Source organism: Equus caballus, chromosome 21 (genome assembly GCF_041296265.1).
Source record: "Equus caballus isolate H_3958 breed thoroughbred chromosome 21, TB-T2T, whole genome shotgun sequence".
In the NCBI taxonomy this organism is placed as follows: Eukaryota; Metazoa; Chordata; class Mammalia; order Perissodactyla; family Equidae; genus Equus; species Equus caballus.
In genome coordinates, this window is record NC_091704.1 from 17,031,576 (window position 1) to 17,049,016 (window position 17,441).

The 17,441-nt window shown below is 58.3% G+C and overlaps 1 protein-coding gene across 4 annotated transcripts in view; it reads right to left on the bottom strand.

Moving 5' to 3' along the window:
• The window catches only part of UNC13A (unc-13 homolog A), a 61,847-nt gene that overhangs the window by 28,946 nt on the left and 15,460 nt on the right, over positions 1-17,441 (bottom strand). For 3 of the 4 annotated variants that reach the window (XM_070246579.1, XM_023625428.2, XM_070246578.1), the window contains exons 8-19: positions 15,607-15,642; positions 12,730-12,937; positions 9,191-9,718; positions 8,592-8,700; positions 6,687-6,733; positions 4,945-5,023; positions 4,228-4,299; positions 3,720-3,939; positions 2,738-2,965; positions 1,925-2,066; positions 1,630-1,799; positions 534-649 (exon numbers count right to left, since the gene is read on the bottom strand). In XM_070246579.1, coding sequence (XP_070102680.1) covers positions 534-649; positions 1,630-1,799; positions 1,925-2,066; positions 2,738-2,965; positions 3,720-3,939; positions 4,228-4,299; positions 4,945-5,023; positions 6,687-6,733; positions 8,592-8,700; positions 9,191-9,718; positions 12,730-12,937; positions 15,607-15,642 — 1,955 coding nt within the window. Of the gene's footprint in view, positions 1-533; positions 650-1,629; positions 1,800-1,924; positions 2,067-2,737; positions 2,966-3,719; positions 3,940-4,227; positions 4,300-4,775; positions 4,782-4,944; positions 5,024-6,686; positions 6,734-8,591; positions 8,701-9,190; positions 9,719-12,729; positions 12,938-15,606; positions 15,643-17,441 lie in introns of all 4 variants that reach the window. The other variant, XM_023625421.2, reaches the window with a different exon arrangement.

Here is a 17,441-nt window from a genome sequence, read left to right on the forward strand (position 1 = left end):
CCATCCATCATCCATCTTTATACCCATCTACTCACCCATCCATCTATCCAACTACCCCCAAATTCACCCATCCACTCATCTATACTTCCAGTAGTTCAACCACACATCCACCTGCCAATCTGTCCATCTTTCTATTCATCACTCATTCAGCCATTCAATCATTTATTTATTCAACAGACTGAATTCTTTCCAGGAGCCCGCAGGCAGCTGGAAGAGACAGACCAAAACACAAACAGCCCAACCCTGAGTGTTCGGGGCTGGGACAGATGGAAGGACCTGGAGCTGGGTAGTGAGAGTCTGTCTGGAGGTCAGAGAAGGCTTTCCAAGGAGGGGGCCCTGAAGCTGGACCTTGATGGATGGAGAGTTTTCCAGGAAGAGAGGATAGCATGTGGGACAGTCTCAGGGGTCCAGGGGAGTGTGGATGGCGTGGCTGGAAAGAGGAAGGTGAAGCTGGGGCAGGCAGGAATGGCGAGTGGAGGCAATGTGGGAGGTCACGCTGAGCTCCGAAGGCAGGGTGGGGCAGGGGGTCTCACCTCATGAAGACAGGTGTACTGGACATGGTAGGGGGCCACCTTCTCCTCGCCTTTGATCTCCACACTGATGTGTAGCCGGATGGCACCCGACACAGCGGATTTGTCAGTCCGCTTGTCTGCAGGGCAGAAAGGGATGGCTGCATCAGAGCTTCTCAATACAGCCCTGGGCTGTTTCAACGCATGCATGACTGCAGCCCTCCTGGACCCCCTGAAATTCAGGCCTGGCTGTCTCTCCGCCAGTTGGCTCCCGAGGCTGGTGTCTCTCCTGCTAGACTAGAATGTTCAGCCGTGTCTCTCCGTTCACACTAGGACCCCAGACCTTGCTTCCTCAGCCAGATTAAATTCCCAGGTCTGTGTCTCTCTCGTTAGACTAGGAGCCCCAGGCCTGCTTCTCCTCCAGGCTCTGTCTCTCCCAGCAGATGAAGCTCCCCAGAGTCTACTCATCTTCTTAGACAGGGTTCCTGAGTCTGTGCCTCTGTCCTCAGACTAGGATCTCCAGGTCTTGCTTCCTGTCTCCCCCATCAGAATGGGATATCTAGATTTCCTCAACCAAACTAAGAAGTTCCTGGGTTCTGCTCACCCCTCACAGACTGGGTTCCTCCTACGCCCTCAGATTGGGCTTATAGACCCTGCCTCCCCCATCAGATTGGGCTCACAGATGCTGCTCAGCTTCTTAGATAGGGTTCTTGGTTCTGTAGCTCCTCTCTCAGATTAGGATTCCCAAACTATACCTCCTCCTTCAGACTGGATTCTCCAAGTTCAATCTTCCTTCTTAGATTGGATCCCTGGGGCAGTGCCTCTCTCCTCGGACTAGGATCCCCAGGTCTTGCTTCCTGTCTCTGCCATAAGACTGGGATGTGCAGATTCTGTCCCTCCCTCACCGTCCCAAACTGAACTAAGAGGTTCCTGGGCTCTGCTCACTCTCTCCGGCTGGGTGCTTCCTGCCGCCATCAGACTAAGCCCAAAGACCCTGCCTCCTCCATCAGATTGGGCTCCTAGACCACTCCTGACACTGAGTCTCTCCCCTCCAGCCTTGTTCCCCACTTTGGCTGGCTCCCTGGGGCCCACGCCCCTGCAGAACCCCACCCTCACTCACCCAGGTTGTACCACACGTCCATCTCGCCGCTGAGTGTCCGCACCTCGATGATGGTCTGCCCCAGGAAGTCGTCAGATTCCCTCTTGAACCGCTGCTTCACTCGGGATTTGATGTCATCATCCTCATCCCAAACGCGCACCTTGATTCGGTCAGAGGAGTTGTGACATTCACTGCAGGGGGGAGGGGAGGCGAGGGCAGGGGTCAGGCGGCCAGCACGGGCTGCTCTAGGAGCCCCCTTCAGCTCCCACAGCAGGGAGCCCCACGCCGAGGGCCGGGGGCCCCACCGGGCACTTACAAGTGGAAGTTCTCCTCCCACACGGGGTTCAGGTTCCCATAGATGGTCTTTGTCCGTTTCTTGGTCTTCCCCACCTGGACGGTGACATAGGGGTCACTGGATCCCGTCTTGTCCTTTGCCTGCAAGCCCTGGGCACAGACCACTGGGAGACACACAGGACAGATACAGCGTGGGCTCAAGGAGCAAGCCATGCCAAGAACGGTCACTGGCACAGGCTCCAGGCTGCTGCTAGGGATGCCCAGGACGGACCAAGGGCTTGGTTCTGGCCACAGGCGCCAGAGGGCACACCCACTGGGCACACTAGGCTTGCTGAAGAGTTAACACCCAGGGAACCCTCAGCCACTGAAGGATGGAAAGATGCCCCAGGGCCACCCTTGGGTGGGACATTCTCAAGTGTGTGCTCCACCCTGCTCCCCTAAGGTCTCCAGCAGGATCCAGCCTGCAGCAGCTGTCGCCTGCTCATTGGCGCCCCCTGCAGGGCTCCTTCCCTCCCTGCTCCCAGCCTCATGTCTCCACCCCCTACTGGGGCTTCCTGGGACCACCTCCCTGCTACGCCGTGCTGCCCTCAAGTCCTCTTCTTGGGGTCTGGTTCTGGGGGGCACCCACCAAGACGCACCCAGAGAGAGTGTCAGGCACACACGTTTGGAGGCATACTTGCACATCCCGTGAGCACAAATGCACACACACATGGACGTGGGGAAGACATAGACATGCTCAAGTACACGCAGCAAAAGGGAAGAAGCGGCGTGGGAGGGGGCACAGGGGGCTAAGGCGAAGGGACTCCGTGGCCACCCCGGCGCCCCGCGGCCTCACCGGTGATGCTGATTTTGGCCGACCACTTGGACGTGCCGTCCAGCACGCTCTGCTTGACCGCCTTCATCTGCTGCGTGTGCGTGGTCTTGGTCACCGCGAAGATCTCCTGGATGAGCTCGAAGATCTCGGGCTTGTTGCGCTCCCGGATCTTCATGCGGTCCTTGAGCACCATGATGATGTTCTGCGTCCGGTCCTCCGCCCCGTGCTTGGAGCTCTTCTCCGCCGCCCCTAAGGACGCAGACGCCCCTCACTGTCCAGAGCGCACTCCCTCACCCAGGTGAGAACTCCCGCTCCCACTCCAGAGCTTCCTCGGCTGCGGCCACGGGCACTTTAAGCCGTGGGGGTTCAGGTGAACCACCCGCAAAAGCTACAGCTGCGACAGCTTTCTACTTGCTCTCTCAATCCCCCTCCCACCAGGCCTTTCACCCTTCAATCCCCGTCCCCTCCCTGAGCCCTTCATTCCCTGTCCTCCAGTCCACCAGTCCTCGTGAGTCCCCCCACCCACCTCCCTCCAAGACCCCTTCCCTTGTCTGACACCTCTCCCCCACACTGAGCCCTTTCTCATTCGTAGCCCCTTCCTTTCTTTGAGCTAACCCTAACCTATTTTGCTGCCTCTCATTAACCCCGCCCTTTGCACAGTGTAGCTCGTCCCTGAGCCCTTCCACACCCGTCTCTGACCGTCTCACGTCCTTTCCCCTCCTCTGACCCCCTAATCCTCGCCCCACCGAGTCCCGCCCCGTAGCCCCACCCCCTTTGTTTGCCCCTCCCCTCCCCGCCCTCCGCCCCGCCCATTCCACAAAGCCTCGCCTATCTCCGATGCCCCGCCCCTCCGCCCCGTCTCCGCGGGGCCCCGCCCCTTCTCCACGTCCATCCCCGCCCACTCCTCGAAGCCTCGCCGATCTCCGATGCCCCGCCCCCGCCCCGCCCCCTACCCACTCCCAGCCGGCTCCAGTCCCGCTCCCCGCGCCCCGCGCTTGCTCACGCTGCAAGCAGTCTGCGTTGAGCAGGTCCTGGCACTTCTCGTGGCACTTGACGCCGCACTCGGTGCAGCGCATGCCCTGCCGCGCGATGCCCCACAGCAGCCCCTCACACTCGTAGCAGTAGGTGGGCGTGGTGGCCGTCCACACCTCGAAGTTGTGCGGCGTCGTGCATGAGATGGGGTAGATTAAGGCTTGCAGGGTCTTCTTGTAAACGTGGTTTTTCTGCGGGGAGGGAGGGCGTGCGGCATGGGGCGCGGGGCCCTAACCCGCGGACACTGTCCTGCCCGCCCTCACCCAGGTCTGAGTACAGTAAAGGCCCAGTCCTTCCCCAGCCCCACGCTGTCTGTCGGAATCCCTGGGTTCTGCGCACGGTCTGTGCTTGCTGGGTGCTGCGTCATCCAGTTGTGGAGGGCCAGGAATGCCTGTCTCTGCCATACCCTCCTCCTCTTCCTCCAGGAGCTCCCGGCCCAGCCCACCCCCCAACGGGGCGAGGAGGAGGGCCCGACGCACCAGCTCCTCGTTGTTCAAAGTGCTGGAGGCCAAGGCGGAGGTGATGCCTGCTTTTCTGGACTGGACCAGGGACTGGGGCAGGCGAGTCACCGAGGGAGTCACAGAAGTTGATTGACAGCCATGGGGTTGTCACCGAGAGCAGAATCCACAGCCAGGGTTTGGGGCCACCGGCCACAGAATCAAGCCACAGCCACGAATAGGAAACAAGTCACAGGAGCGGGAGAACCAGTGAAGAATTGGGAAGTGACAGAGGCTCCAGGTTAGAAGGGACCCTGGAAGGTGTGAGCAGCCCCACACCCCTGACTCACCCCTCCCCCACCATCATGGACCAGACTCTGGAGTCACGCTTGGCTGCGGTCACCAGCTACAGAGCAGAACCACCAGCCACACCATAAACCAAAGTGGGGAGTCACCTGCTCTCTTCCCCACCCATGAACTGTAGGATGTGGAAAGGTTCACTCCCGAGAACTCATGGGTTGGGGCCAGTTGGAAGAGCTCAGTGCAGGAGTCTGGGGAGGAGGCTCTGGGGCCAGGTCACCATCACTCACCATGGCCTGAAGTGTCCATGCAGCACGCAGGGTAGAAATTAGATTACGTTAGTCCCAGAGAATGCCTTGCCAGCCCCCAGCCCAAGGTCCGCCATGGGCAGTTGTACAGGTTGAGCACTGCTTGCGGCAGGCCTGCTCTGCTGGGGGAGAGGAGGGCACAGGCACTCACCAGATCACTCACGAGGGGGATGGGCTTCCTCTTGCGGATGTCCGGCATGCTGTCAATGATGATGAGACCACCGCCAGGGCTGCAAGACACACACAGGGCATCAAGGGCCCAGGAAAGTCCCCTTCCTCCAACAGACACCATCTGAGGCCTGGGCAGGACAATTGATCTCCCAGGGTGTTAAGAGTTGAGTTGTGTCCCCCACAAAGATACACTGAAGTCCTAACCCTCATTACCTCAGAAAGCAACCTTGTTTGAAAATCGGAGGGTTGCAGATGTAATTAGCTAAGATGAGGTCCTAGTGGGATGGGCCCAATCCAACAGGACTGGTGCCTTTATAGAAGAAAGACGGGCGTGTGACAGGGCAGGGACTGGAGTGCCGCGTCTGCAAGCCAAGGAGTACCCAGGGTCGCAGGCAACTCCCGGAGGCTAGGAAGGCAAGGAAGGATTCACCCTCAGGCGTCAGAGGAGGCGCCGCTCACGCTGGGCTTTGGACTTCTGGCCCCCAGAACAGTGAGAGAAGTTCCTGGGCCTCAACTTCCTCATCTGGGAAATGGGAGATGATGCCGTTGCTCACGTTTAATGAAAATTTGAGTTAAGGCACATCTAAATAATGTCCTAAAATATCAATGAAAGCTTTTTTTATGCTCAAGATTGCAAATACATGTGTGTGTTTAAAATCTATTCTGGAAGGAGCGACTTCAGAGCCCGTGGGAAGGAGATAACTGGAAATCGTTTCTGCTGTCGCCACTTGGCAGGTTTGCCGTAACTGGTGAATGTGAAAATGAGCACCGGGGCGATGCCACGGGGGCCTGTCCAAGCCCCCTTTCCTGAGAGCTGCACTCATCCAGAGTCTTCTGGTGTGCCTCCTCACCAGAAGGCTCCACTGGCCACTGGGGGGGGAGGGGGAGGGGGAGAGAGGGAGGGAGAGAGAGGGAAAGAGGGAGAGAGAGAGGGAGAGAGAGAGATGCCTGGCAGCAAGGGATGCTGGAAGGGATGCCTGAGCGCCTCCTCCAGAAAGCGTGTCACAGGAAGGCCCAGGGCGGCCTCGCCTCAAGGCTCCCCTCCCAGGACCCCTGCTCCTCGGGGGTCAGGGCTCCATCTCCCTGCCCGTTTGCAGAGGACGTACAACAGAAAGAGGTCACTCTTCTGCTGCTATTTTAAAACAGTAGTGTCATTTAAAAATATCTTTTGCATCTTCTAAACTCGCCACCCAAATTCTGGAAAAAAAAAAAAAAACCCTGAAAATGAGTAACTAAAGAAGTTAGATAAGACAAAACGCCCCATTTAAGACCAAAGGACTGGTGTCAATGAAAGAGGCAGCAACCTGGTGACAATCCGAGAGTTACGAGCAGCATGGAAGGAGGAAGCGCCCTCCAGGGACGCAGGTGTACGTGCAGGAATGGGTTTCTCCTCTAGCTCACACTGATTTCCAGGGGGAAGTGGCTTTGAAACACGTGAGTGACTGGGAAAAGGCAAGGACCTCTCCGGACTCAGTTTCCCGATCTGTAAACTAGGGGCAGTGACCCCAAGAGTTTGTGGGAGCATCCTACATGTTACTATCTCGGGCTCCTGCCCCGCCTGAGTGCTCTGTGACGGCGCCCACCTGATGTCACCCATGCTGTCAGCCCGGGCCCTGTCTAAATGGAGCCTCTCCCAGCCCTCGCTGGCCTGAAGCTCTGTGCGCACCCGCCACCAGGCTCTGGGTTCACACCTTCCTCCCGCCCCATAGCTCCGTTACTCACCCGCCCTTGAACCACAACGATTTGGACATCTCTCCTTCTCCCCGGGCCTGCAGGACACACACAGACATGGTCAGTGTGGCGGCCCCTTCCCAGGGTGGGGCAGGCACCAAACCCACTTCTGTCTCCCCTTGGCCTGGGAGTCAGAAGGCCCAGGGCCTAGTCCTCACTGTGTGTCCTTAGGGAGCTCACTGGCTTTCTCTGGGCCTCCATCTGTCCATCTGTAAGATGGGGAGAGAGGAGATGCTCTCTGCCACCAACCTCAGGGGGCTTGGCCTCCTGTCTGTCACACCTGGGGATTCGTTAGTGTCATCTCCCACAGCAGCTCATGCTCCACAGCCCTAGGATTCTCCAGAGCTGGTCAAACACTCTCACGATTCCGTCATTCTCTAAACTCCCTTCAGCTTCCCTGGCTCATCTGATCTTGTGCCCCAGGGCCTTTGACAGAGCTGTGCCACCTGTTTGTATGCCCTCCAACCTGCACCTGACCAGCCTCCACTTATCATTCAGGTCTCAGTGTAGACCCAGGGTCAACACCCCCCACCTCCCTTGCAGCTAAAGGATGGCATGGTGGGGGTGGGGTGAGGAGGGTCCAGGACTCGCTTCTGAAATATTGTTAAAGTATGTTGGATATCCCTTCTCCTTAAGTGTCACCTCCTCCAGGAAGTTTTCCTGATTGCTTGGAACAGTTTTATGCCCCTTCTGTGAAACCCACAGCTCCTGCTCATGTTTCTTTTTCTTGTCGTGTCACTGGTTGCATTACAAGGGTAGCTCCTATTTTTTCATTTAATTTGCTGACACTGAGAGTTATTCAGTTGACTTTGCTGTACACCCTTTTCTGCCTTTCAAATTGAGAACCATGAGATTGTATTGCTTAGTCAAAAAAATGCTATTTTACAACTAATAAGAAATTTGATTGGAAACTCTGTGGCTCTGATGGTTGATGGCCTAAGACTCTGGGCATCTGTTTAGGATCTCCTCCTGCTGGCCTCACCCCAGTTTGGAAGGTCATCCTGGATGGTGACACGGCTTTGTCCCCAGCCCAGAGCAGGCTGAATGTAGGAAGAAGTGAACGGCCTCACTCCTACTGCCCATCTGGACAGTCACTCTGACCCTGAGGCCAAGTCTCTCTTTCACCTAATTTGTTTTCCGATACCGACCAGACCTCAGACCCTTCTCAGCCCTGACGCTGACCACACTGCGACCCCAAGCACTGACTTCTTCCCCAACACCAGTTTTAACCCTGACCTCTGATCTCTGACTGCTGCCCTGACCCTGACCTACATCCCTATCCCTAATCTCTATCTCTGTTCATGAACTTGACCCCTGACATGGGTATAGCCATGACCTCAGCTTGACTTCCGCTCCAGGTTCCAGCTCACCTCTCCTCCTTCCCCAGGAGGAAACCCCAGGCTGGGCAGGGGAGGTTGGGCGGGGCCTTGGTGGGCCAGCTAGTTGCGGGTAGAGCAAGCAGGCACGAGTGAGGCCGAGGAAGGGCTTCTTTGGGCACGGTGGGGTCAGGGTGCTGGTGGGGCCAAGGAGGGGTCAGATGGGACAGGGGCTGGGCCAGGAATGGTAGGGCAGGCGACCAGGGTAGGCACGGTTGGGGCTAAGGAAGGGCCAGGCCGGGGGTGTGTAGGGAGGCTGGTGTGGGGGGCGCCAAGGAAGGACCAAATGTATGGGAGCATACGCAAGATGGGTAGGGTGGGGAAGTGGGCATGGTCAGGCTGGCATGGGCAAGGCTAGTGAAAAGCCAGAGTAGGTGGGGCGTGGGCGGAAAGGAGAGGTGGGCGTGGCCCGGCTGTCGTGGGCGTGGCTCGGCTGCTGTGGGCGTGGCCCGGCTGCCGTGGGCGTGGCGGGGCATTGGGCACGGCCAGGCTGGGGTGGGCTGGCGCTGCTTTCGCTCACCTCCTGCAGCTGCAGCCGCACTTTGTTGAAGGCTCGCAGCCAGTTGGCCTTGGCCCTGGACATGGAGTCCTGACCTTCCTGGCCTTCCTCATCCTCTCGTGGCCTGAAACTGAGGCGAGGGGTTTCATGAGGCTCCAGGGCAGGCTCTCCTTGAGCAGCACCCTGCAAGCGATGCCGGGCCCTCCGTGGGCTCCCTGTCCCTTCAGAGTCAGGATGCCCCGCCTGTGCCCGCTCTGAGTGGCCTTGGTGCCACTGCCCCCTTCCCACATGCCCATCACCTCTCTGACACCTTTGGGTCCCCGGCTCCCCTTTCCACCCTCCTGGCCCCTCTGTCCCTTTATAATCCTATTTGCCCAGGGTCTTTCCCATGCTCTTGTGGCCTCGGCTCCTCACACCCCTAAGATCCCTTCATGACCCCACCTGAGCCCCTCGGACCCCAGTGAACCCCTTTTGACTTTTCCCACCTTCCCATCACTTCTGATCCTTTCAATAAACCCGTGACCCTGGGACAGCCTCCCCCACCCCCCAGGCCCACGCTGGCCCTGTTGCCACCCCAGTGACTCCACGACCTTGTGACAGCCCTCAGCCCCTCCCGTTACCTCTCCTCAGCCTTGGGGGGCTCAGGTTCTGGCGCCCGCTCAGCTGTAGGCCCCTCCTTGGACACAGCTGACTCAGGGGCTGCCTTGGCCATGTCAGGGCCCTCAGCAGGAACAGCCAGGGCCTTGTCCTCCTTCTTGGGGGCGGCCGGTGGGAGGCTGACACGCTTGAAGTCTTTGGGCTCAGCCACAGCCACCTCCTCACGCTGGGCATAGCCACCGATGTCGTCGGGCACCTCCTCCTCCTCCTCCAACTCCTCCTCATCCTCAGGCAGCTCCTCCTCCTCCTCCAGGAAGTCCTCCAGCTCCTCCTCCAGCTCCTCCTCCAGCTCTTCCTCGTCCTGGTCCCAGCGCGGCGAGTCCTTGTGGTAGCTGACCGAGCTGTGGCAGGAGTGGTAGGAGTCGCGGTCCCGCTCGTCCTCCAGCTCGGAGCCCTGCAGGCTCTGCTCATCCGGCTCGAAGTCCTCGCTCAGCTGCGAGCTGCCCTGGCTCAGCTCCCCGGAGGAGGCGTAGTGGCTGCTGCCCGTGGGGCTGTGAGGACAGGTCAGGCCTCAGGGGCCAGGGTTCAGAGCTGCTGCCCACCCCAGCCCCTGCCACACAGGTTCCATCACCCAGCCATTCGCTCAGCACTGGTTGAGCACTACTGTGCACCAGGTCCCACTCTAGGCACCAGGGAAACACACCCATGAACAAAAGAGACAAAAATCCCTGCCCTCGTGGCATTTACCCTGAGAGGGCAGGCAGTAAAACTAGATGGATGACAATTAGTGATCATCGATGACCTACTGTGTGCCACTCCTGTCCAGGCACTGTGGAGGCTCCGCCCACATGACGGGGAACTCGAATCAGTGTCCTTGCCATGGCCCCCTTGGAGACCTAGTGCTCCTGAAACTTGAACATAGCTGCGCCTGGCTCTTGATGTCCCCCCACATGGACCTGCTCCTCCCACTGCTGAGTCCCGCCTTCACCAGGGAGCCGGGCCTCCTCGCCTCCGCTCCTCACCTCAGCCTCATTCACAGCCCAGCTGTGGCGGGCGCCCTTGGCTCCACCTCACAGACAGATGCAAAACGCACCCACTTCCTTGCACCCTGGGTCCCACCCGAGTCCGGGCCTCCATCTCCACTAGATGCTGTCCCATGTCCGCCCCCGTCCCGGACAGGCCCTGTTTCCTGTGGAAGCAGCAGAGGGGCTTCTTTGAATTGTAAACCCAATCATATTCCTCCCGTTTCAAGCTCTACCATGGCTCCCAGAGCCCTTGGAACAAAACTGGAGGCGTGCCCTGCTCCCCAGTGTGGCCCAAACCCTCCAACCCCACCCCCGACTCCTGTCCCCCTGCTCCAGCCACCTCGGCCTCCTTGCTGTTCCTCCAACACCTACACCTGTGCCCACCTACCCACCGCCTCTGGGCCTTTGCACTTGCAGTGCCCTTGGCCAGGAACACCCTTCCTCGTCTGCTTCATCCAGCAAAATCCTTCAGTGCCCATTGAAACGTCACTTCTTTGAAGGGCTCTCCTCCACTGTCCGGCCAGGTCAAGCCCTCTCCCTCCCCGTTATCTGCTCCTTATATGTGCCCTGGATCACACCCGACATGACCGGGAAGAAAGATGGCTCAGTTTCTCTTTCTGCCCGCTGTTTTCCCTCTGTATCTCTAATGCTTTGCGATCCGACCCAGTCAGAGACCCGTGTGGTCCAGTCTCGAAGCCATGATGGCACCAAGGAGCATATGGTCCACCAACGACATAATGATTTCATTCCACCCAAGTTCTGCGTTTGCCAAATCCCCTCGAGGAAGGAGGGCAGGCAGCATGACCCATGGGCCACCACTCATCTCCTTTCTAATCATTTAGTCAGTCAACAAACAGCATTCCTTGTCTTACATACTTCCTCCACTCTCAGGGACTGAGACTCTCTTCCCTGGCTGGCCCCAGCGATGCCACAGGAATCACAGTGGGGGCTCCTCCCTCTAGTCCTGTTTGCTAGTTTGCACATGGCTGATCGCTTGTAGGGCTGGCCCTGGCCCTCACAGAGAGCAGCGGTGGGGCGGCAGCAGGTGCTATTCGGCTGTAAAGGACTCCAAGCTCTGTCCGCGGGCAAATACCCTGACGTCCACCCTAGCACATTGCGGGGCCTCGGGAGCGAGGGGAACCCAGGACCGAGACCCCACGCAGGCCTGGACACGCCCCCCCCGTGTCCTCAGGTGCCACGTGAATTGCCCAGGGCTGCACGGGGTGGACCTGGCGGTCATGAGACTCCTCCCACGCTGGCTCTGACATTTGGGGTCCAGCTCAGACGCTGCCCCTGGTCACCGTGCCCTCAAGGCAGCCGCCAGGGCCCTCCTGCGCGGTCGGCGCCCCCCTCCAGGCTTTAGCTGAGCTGTTTCCTCTGCCTGAACCCCCCCTGCTCCGCCAGCTGCCACACTAATCCTTCAAGGGCCACCCCCCGGCACATGCCTCCCGGAAGCCTTCCTGCCCCTCCCCACCGCTTAATGGAGGAAATGTATTCTTTGGGGAACAAACATTTTGGAAGAAGACCGATGACAAAAATCACCAAGCCACTCGTCGGTACCCAGTTGCTTCACCATAAACACCAGTCTTTACAATGATTTACCAGGTGGGTGACAGCAGGCAAGTGACTTGCCCTCTCTGTGCTTTGATTCCCCATCTGTCAAATGGGTCCACTAACCTTCCCACCCAGAGGATGAAGTGAGATGATGAAGGGAAGGGGCTGGACCAGCGCCGGACACCCAGTTAGCTCGAGTCCTGTTACCTGTGCTGTTGGCCTAACAGGCACTACGTGGCCTCTCCAGGCCCCACTCAAAGCGCTTTACAAATCCCCACCCGGTTTAGTGCCGTGTTTGTCACTGTTCTGTTTAGAAACCAGGACTGGGGAGGTCCAGGCAGTGAGGATGGGTGGCAGGTGCAAGTTTCAGCCTCACGGGCTCAGGGACCAGCACGCTGCACGGGGCAGGGCCGTGGCTCACGCCAGCCAGGGGCCCCCCTCCCGGGCAGGTCTAGGGACAGCCCACTTTCAGAGGAGCGGTGACAGTGGCTGGACCGAGCGGGGCAGCTCCCCAGTCACGGAGCCCATGCCTGTGGTCAGGAATCAGGGGCAGGGCCACCAGGAGGGCTGCACAGGACCGCCCTGGGACCGCCGGCCAGCCTCGCTGGCTGTCTTTCTTCCCACACCCCAGCCCCCACTGACACTAATCTCCACCCCCCCCCCGCCCCCATTGGAGAGGACACAGGGACCAGTGGCTCTTAAAGGGAATGCAAGGCGCCCCCGTACTTCAGGGGAACCTCTCAGGGGCCTCCAGACTCCCCTCTTTCTTCAGCCAAAGCGGACTCCCTTGTGTCAAGCTCATGGCGTCCTCATGCAAGATTTGGGTAAAGACAGGGCCCTGTTTCTACAAGAAGCGTAGACGCTGCCTTCCGAGCCCCACTTCCCTCCACTCCCTCTCTCTCACTCCAGGAGCCAGAGCAGAACACGGGCACACACACGCGCGCACACGCACACACGCGCATCCCTCGCCCTGTGGTGGCTACCTGAGGGCCCGCGGCTCAGAGAACTCCTCGTAACTGTGCATGGAATCACTGTAGGATTCCCGGGACCCCAGGGGCGGTGGGCGGACAGAATACTGGTGGACCGAGGCATTGGGCTGGGATGTCGTGTAATAGGGTGGCGGGATGCTGTTGCTTGTCTCGCTGCGGTAGTCACTGTCCCGATCATCCACAGCACTGTCAGGGTCATCATCTGGAAGAGAGAGGAGGTGAGGGGAGACAATGAGGAGGGAAGAGAGAGAGAGAGAACACAATGAAGGCCAATGCAGTCTCTCAGACTTAGGGGGTCTTCACTGGCTGCTAACCCAAGAAGAGGAATCTTTACCAGAATGAATGAAGGATCTTGGGTCATGTTAAGAGAGGTATAGGCTTTAGAATAGGGGAGGTGATAATCCGGCTTTGCCTCATGTGGATCATATTAGATCTAGAGTCTGGAGTCCAGGGTAGGTCCTACAATGTGAGGTGGACAGGGACAAATTGGAGGGTGTCCTTCAGCTCAACTGTGACAACAGACTTTGCTAAATTTCAGGCTCTCTGAAAACAAAATGAGTTTTTCCATCAGGCAGTGAACTTCCCATAACAGAAGTCAGGCAAACACTCTGGGGGAAGCTGGAGGGAGATCAGGAGGACAAGTTGGAGTATAAACACCCTTTGGCCCTCAGAGATTTCTTACGTCCAAGGATGGAGATCCCGGAACTGAACTCAAAGTGCAGGAATGAAGAAGGGGCTGTGACAAGGGGCCATCTCCCTCACAAAGGATTAGATTCTAAGGCTGACGAGGCCACCACACACCCAGAATCTATTGCTAAATGGAATGGAGTCGGCTTGCCGAATTCCAAACGTTTACTAAGAATTAGAAGATGTTTTAGCTTGGTTTGGTTTCCTTAGTAAATAGAAAACAGGTTTCCCTTCTTAATAAAAAGAGAACAGCGTTGAAGGATGCTAATGTGGTGGGACGGGAGAGACGCCCTTTATCTAGAAAGCAACACTTGGGCTGCAAACAAAACTAAACAAAATTAACTGCTGGTTGGGCGGCCCCTGGTGTGCCCGGCCCCTGGTGTGCCCGGCCGCGGGCTTAACTTGCTGTGATTTTAAACCTCAAGGGGGTGGCTTATACCTTTTTATGCCTTTAAAGTATGTTTGCTCATTTCTCTGGTGTTTGCATATTCTTTTTGCTCTACTGTTTTAACCTTCTCCTTTTTCAGCTAATAGAGTCTGTTTCTATCTATTCAAAAAATAAGTCCAAAGTTTTCTAATGTGGTAAACTGTTAAAAATTAATTTCACACTTCACGTAGAAAGCTATTTGATGCATTTCTTCAGTCATCTTGCCTTCAGGACAATGTTCGACTCACTCCAACCTGCAGCGCCGGCCCCGCCAGGCGCCCTGGCTTCCCGCCGCCTCCTCGTTTGACTTGGGCCACTGTGACCACAAGCTTTGCCGGCCCCTGCCCCGCACGACGGCAGTCTGACACCCTGGGCGCCAAGGCGCTGACGTCACGGGCAGATGCTAATTTCCACGACTCAGATTTGTGGCAACGGCTGACACTGCGGTGCTGTGAAGGCCTGAAGCGCCGGCTCTGACACCTGGGCCGTCCCCCACAAAACTCGCGACTATTGGTCAATGTCACCAAACTGCGTCTCTGACCGACTCGTTTTCCACGCGGCGGTCTTTTTATCGTCTTTAGCCAAATCGGCCTTCTTTCTACCAAACTGCCCTCAACTGGGCTACGATGTCGCCAACCAAATCGCACGGGGCTGTGTGTGCCTTCACCAAATTCATGATTTTCTGACACATTGTCTGTTTTGGGGACAAACTGCTTTCTATTGGATTCTTTTTGCTTTTTTCCAGACTCTACTTGTTATCAGATAATTTTTGACCAAACTGCTGCTCCCGGCGAAGTCGTTCTCAGCCATTGTCATGTTGACAGAATGGTCTGCTTTGGACCCACTCGTCTTTGCTCTTCTTGACCCAATTATCAGCTTTTGCCAAATTGGTTTTAACCAAAAGTCTCTTTGTTTCTGACCGTATTGTTTGTTTGTGGCAAACTGGTTGTCAGCGAGTCTTCTTGTCTGCCGAACACCTATTCGGGCCCAAGCGGTTTCTGTCTGACTTGTTTTTGACAAACGGTTTGGGGTCAATGCATGTATTTGTCAGCAGTTTCCCTGGTCCTGGAGGGAGGGCAGCGGGAGCTGGTCCATCGAGCGGGTGGGCAGGAGGAGCCCCAGCTGGTGGAGGAGGGGAGGGGAGGGGCTGATTCCTGCTCAGACCAGAGGACTGGATTTCTCCAGAAGGGGCAGGACGTCCGGGAAAGGGAGCTATTCCTTAGAGAGAAAAAGGGGCATCCAACATGGGGGCCGGCTTGTCCCCGTCCCCTGGGGGCAGATTGGAGGAAGGGGCGTGTGTGAGGGGGCCTGAGGTCTCAGGAATGACGTCTGCCTGGGGTCCCTCCCCAGCTGCTCTGAGACCCTCGCCCTATCACCTCTGAGTGACACTGGGGCCCGTTTCCAGGGGGAGGAGGAAGGTGGGAAGACAAAAGAGGACGGAGCCCTAGGAGAGCTGATGAGGTTACACATGGGGGGGCGGGTCACCAGCCCGGCGGAGGAGGCTGGGCTGTCTCAGTGCCCACTCCTCCCAGCTGACCCCCCCCAGTGGCGGTACCCACCCCCCACCAGACAGAGCGGAACCCCCAGGACGGATGTGAGTGGTTGGGGGCAGGAAGGCACGACAGGGGTCCTGCCAGTCCTCTGGGCAGCATGTGCCAGCCGCAGGCTCCCTGCTCCCCTGCACGGCGGGGCGGGGCCTCAGGGTCACCACGGCACCCACTTCCCCGTGGCCTCCCAGAACATCGGTGGGTACTTACTCTGCTGCTCACCCCAGCCAAAATAATTCCAGTTGCCTAAAAAGAGAAGGGGCAGAGACAATAAAAGAGAGCAGGCAGTGGGGGGGACCCTAGGGGGCTTCCCCATCCCCCTCATTCTCCCCAGCTCCTCCTCCCACCCCACGACCCCAATCCCCTCGTGCCCAGAGCATGTTCTCGGGGCGTCACTGTACTGCTGACATTTGTCATGTCTGCCTTCGCCACCTTGGGAGGAAGGCAAAATGGCCCTGTTGTTTTGCATGAGGCCATAGGCCCAGCCAGGAAGTAACAATGGGACATTTAGGTGCAGGGTTTTCCAGTTCTGAAGTGTGGGGTCAGCATTACCCACGCCTTCCCTCCCCCACCCATGGATAAGGAAAGAAACACTGAACCGGAAATTCTAAATTTTGAAACCCCTGTTGGGTGGGGTTTTATCATTCTGTTCATTTTACAGGTGAGGAAACAGGGCTCAGAGAGGTGGAGTGAGCAGCCTAAAGTCACACAGCCTCTGAGCATCAGAGAACCACATCTTCGCCTCTCATTCCCAGCACTGGCATCTTGGAAAAACACCGTGGACTAGAAGCCCGACGCCTCTGACCCTTGGCTGCCTCTTCCTTGAAAGGGGGATGAAGAAATCTCCCCAGAGGACTCGGGGTAAATGCTGGCTGGCAGGTCTCCACTCCTGAATCGGAGCAGCCCACCCTGAGCCCACCGACCAGGGTCCTCCGCCTTCCACTCCTGCCCCACCTGCCTGGCCCTGCCCCACTGCAGCCCTGCAACGGCCCCATTCCCTGTGGAGGGCTCGTGACTCCTGCTGGGGAGCGACGGCCCCTTGTCTGGCGGGGCAGCCGGGGGCTGCCTCAGTGTCACATCGCAAGTTGGTGCAGGAACTGAGTCCCCGACTGCGGCCCCCAGCCCGCACCCAGGCTCCATCATCACCGTCCTGGGCATGTGGCAGGAGGGCAGCGGGCACAGGGGAGGCTGCGAGAGGAGGAAAGGAGGAGGGGGCAGCAGCTGGGAGAGGAGAAAGAGCTGAAGGGCTGGGGTGGGGCGACATGTCCTGAGCGGGGGTCCGGCCCTGAGCTGTGTGACCTGCCATGTCCTCCCGACTCTGGGGGACTCGAGGGCGCTTTTAAGAGAGACGCCTCCCCGGCCTGTGAAGACCTGGCCTGGGTGCGTCTGGGCGTCCACAGGGCCAAGGAGAAGTGCTCTGGGAAACTGCAGGCTGGGTGGGGGGTGGCAGGCGGAGGAACATGGTCACCATCGCCATTACTAGAGGTGGTGCAGTGGGGAGAGAAACCAGCTCGGAGTCCCTCAGACCTGCGTGCAAATCCTGGCTCTGCCTCCTGCCCAGGGTGTGGCCTTGGGCAAGCCGCTTCTCCTCTTGGGCCTCAGTTTCTTCATCTACGAAAGCGGGTGGACTGAACAGCCTTTGTCCATCGCGCGGGCGCCTGTGGCCCGGGAGCCGGTGGCACTGCCTGCCAGTGTCATCCGCGCCATCGGCCTCTGGGCTGCTTGGTGGTCTGTGTCGGCCCCAGGAAAGTGTGTCTCCTGCAGGCCCTCTTATAGGAGCTGAGGACTCTGTGAAGTGTTTTCCCAGCCTCCAGACGGCCTGGGCCCCTGAGAGCAGGGGCTGTCAGCCGCCCCATTCCAAAGAGTGGGGCTCTAAGCATCTGAGAGGGCCCCCGCATGCCTGGGGCCACACGGCACGGCAGGACTCAACCCCAAGTCCCCCATCTCTTCTTCTTTCCACTACACCGTGAGCAGATGCTGTGCACTCGTGGGCCCCATGTGCCTGGAGGGCAGTGACCCGTGGGACAGGACAGGCATGGTGTCGG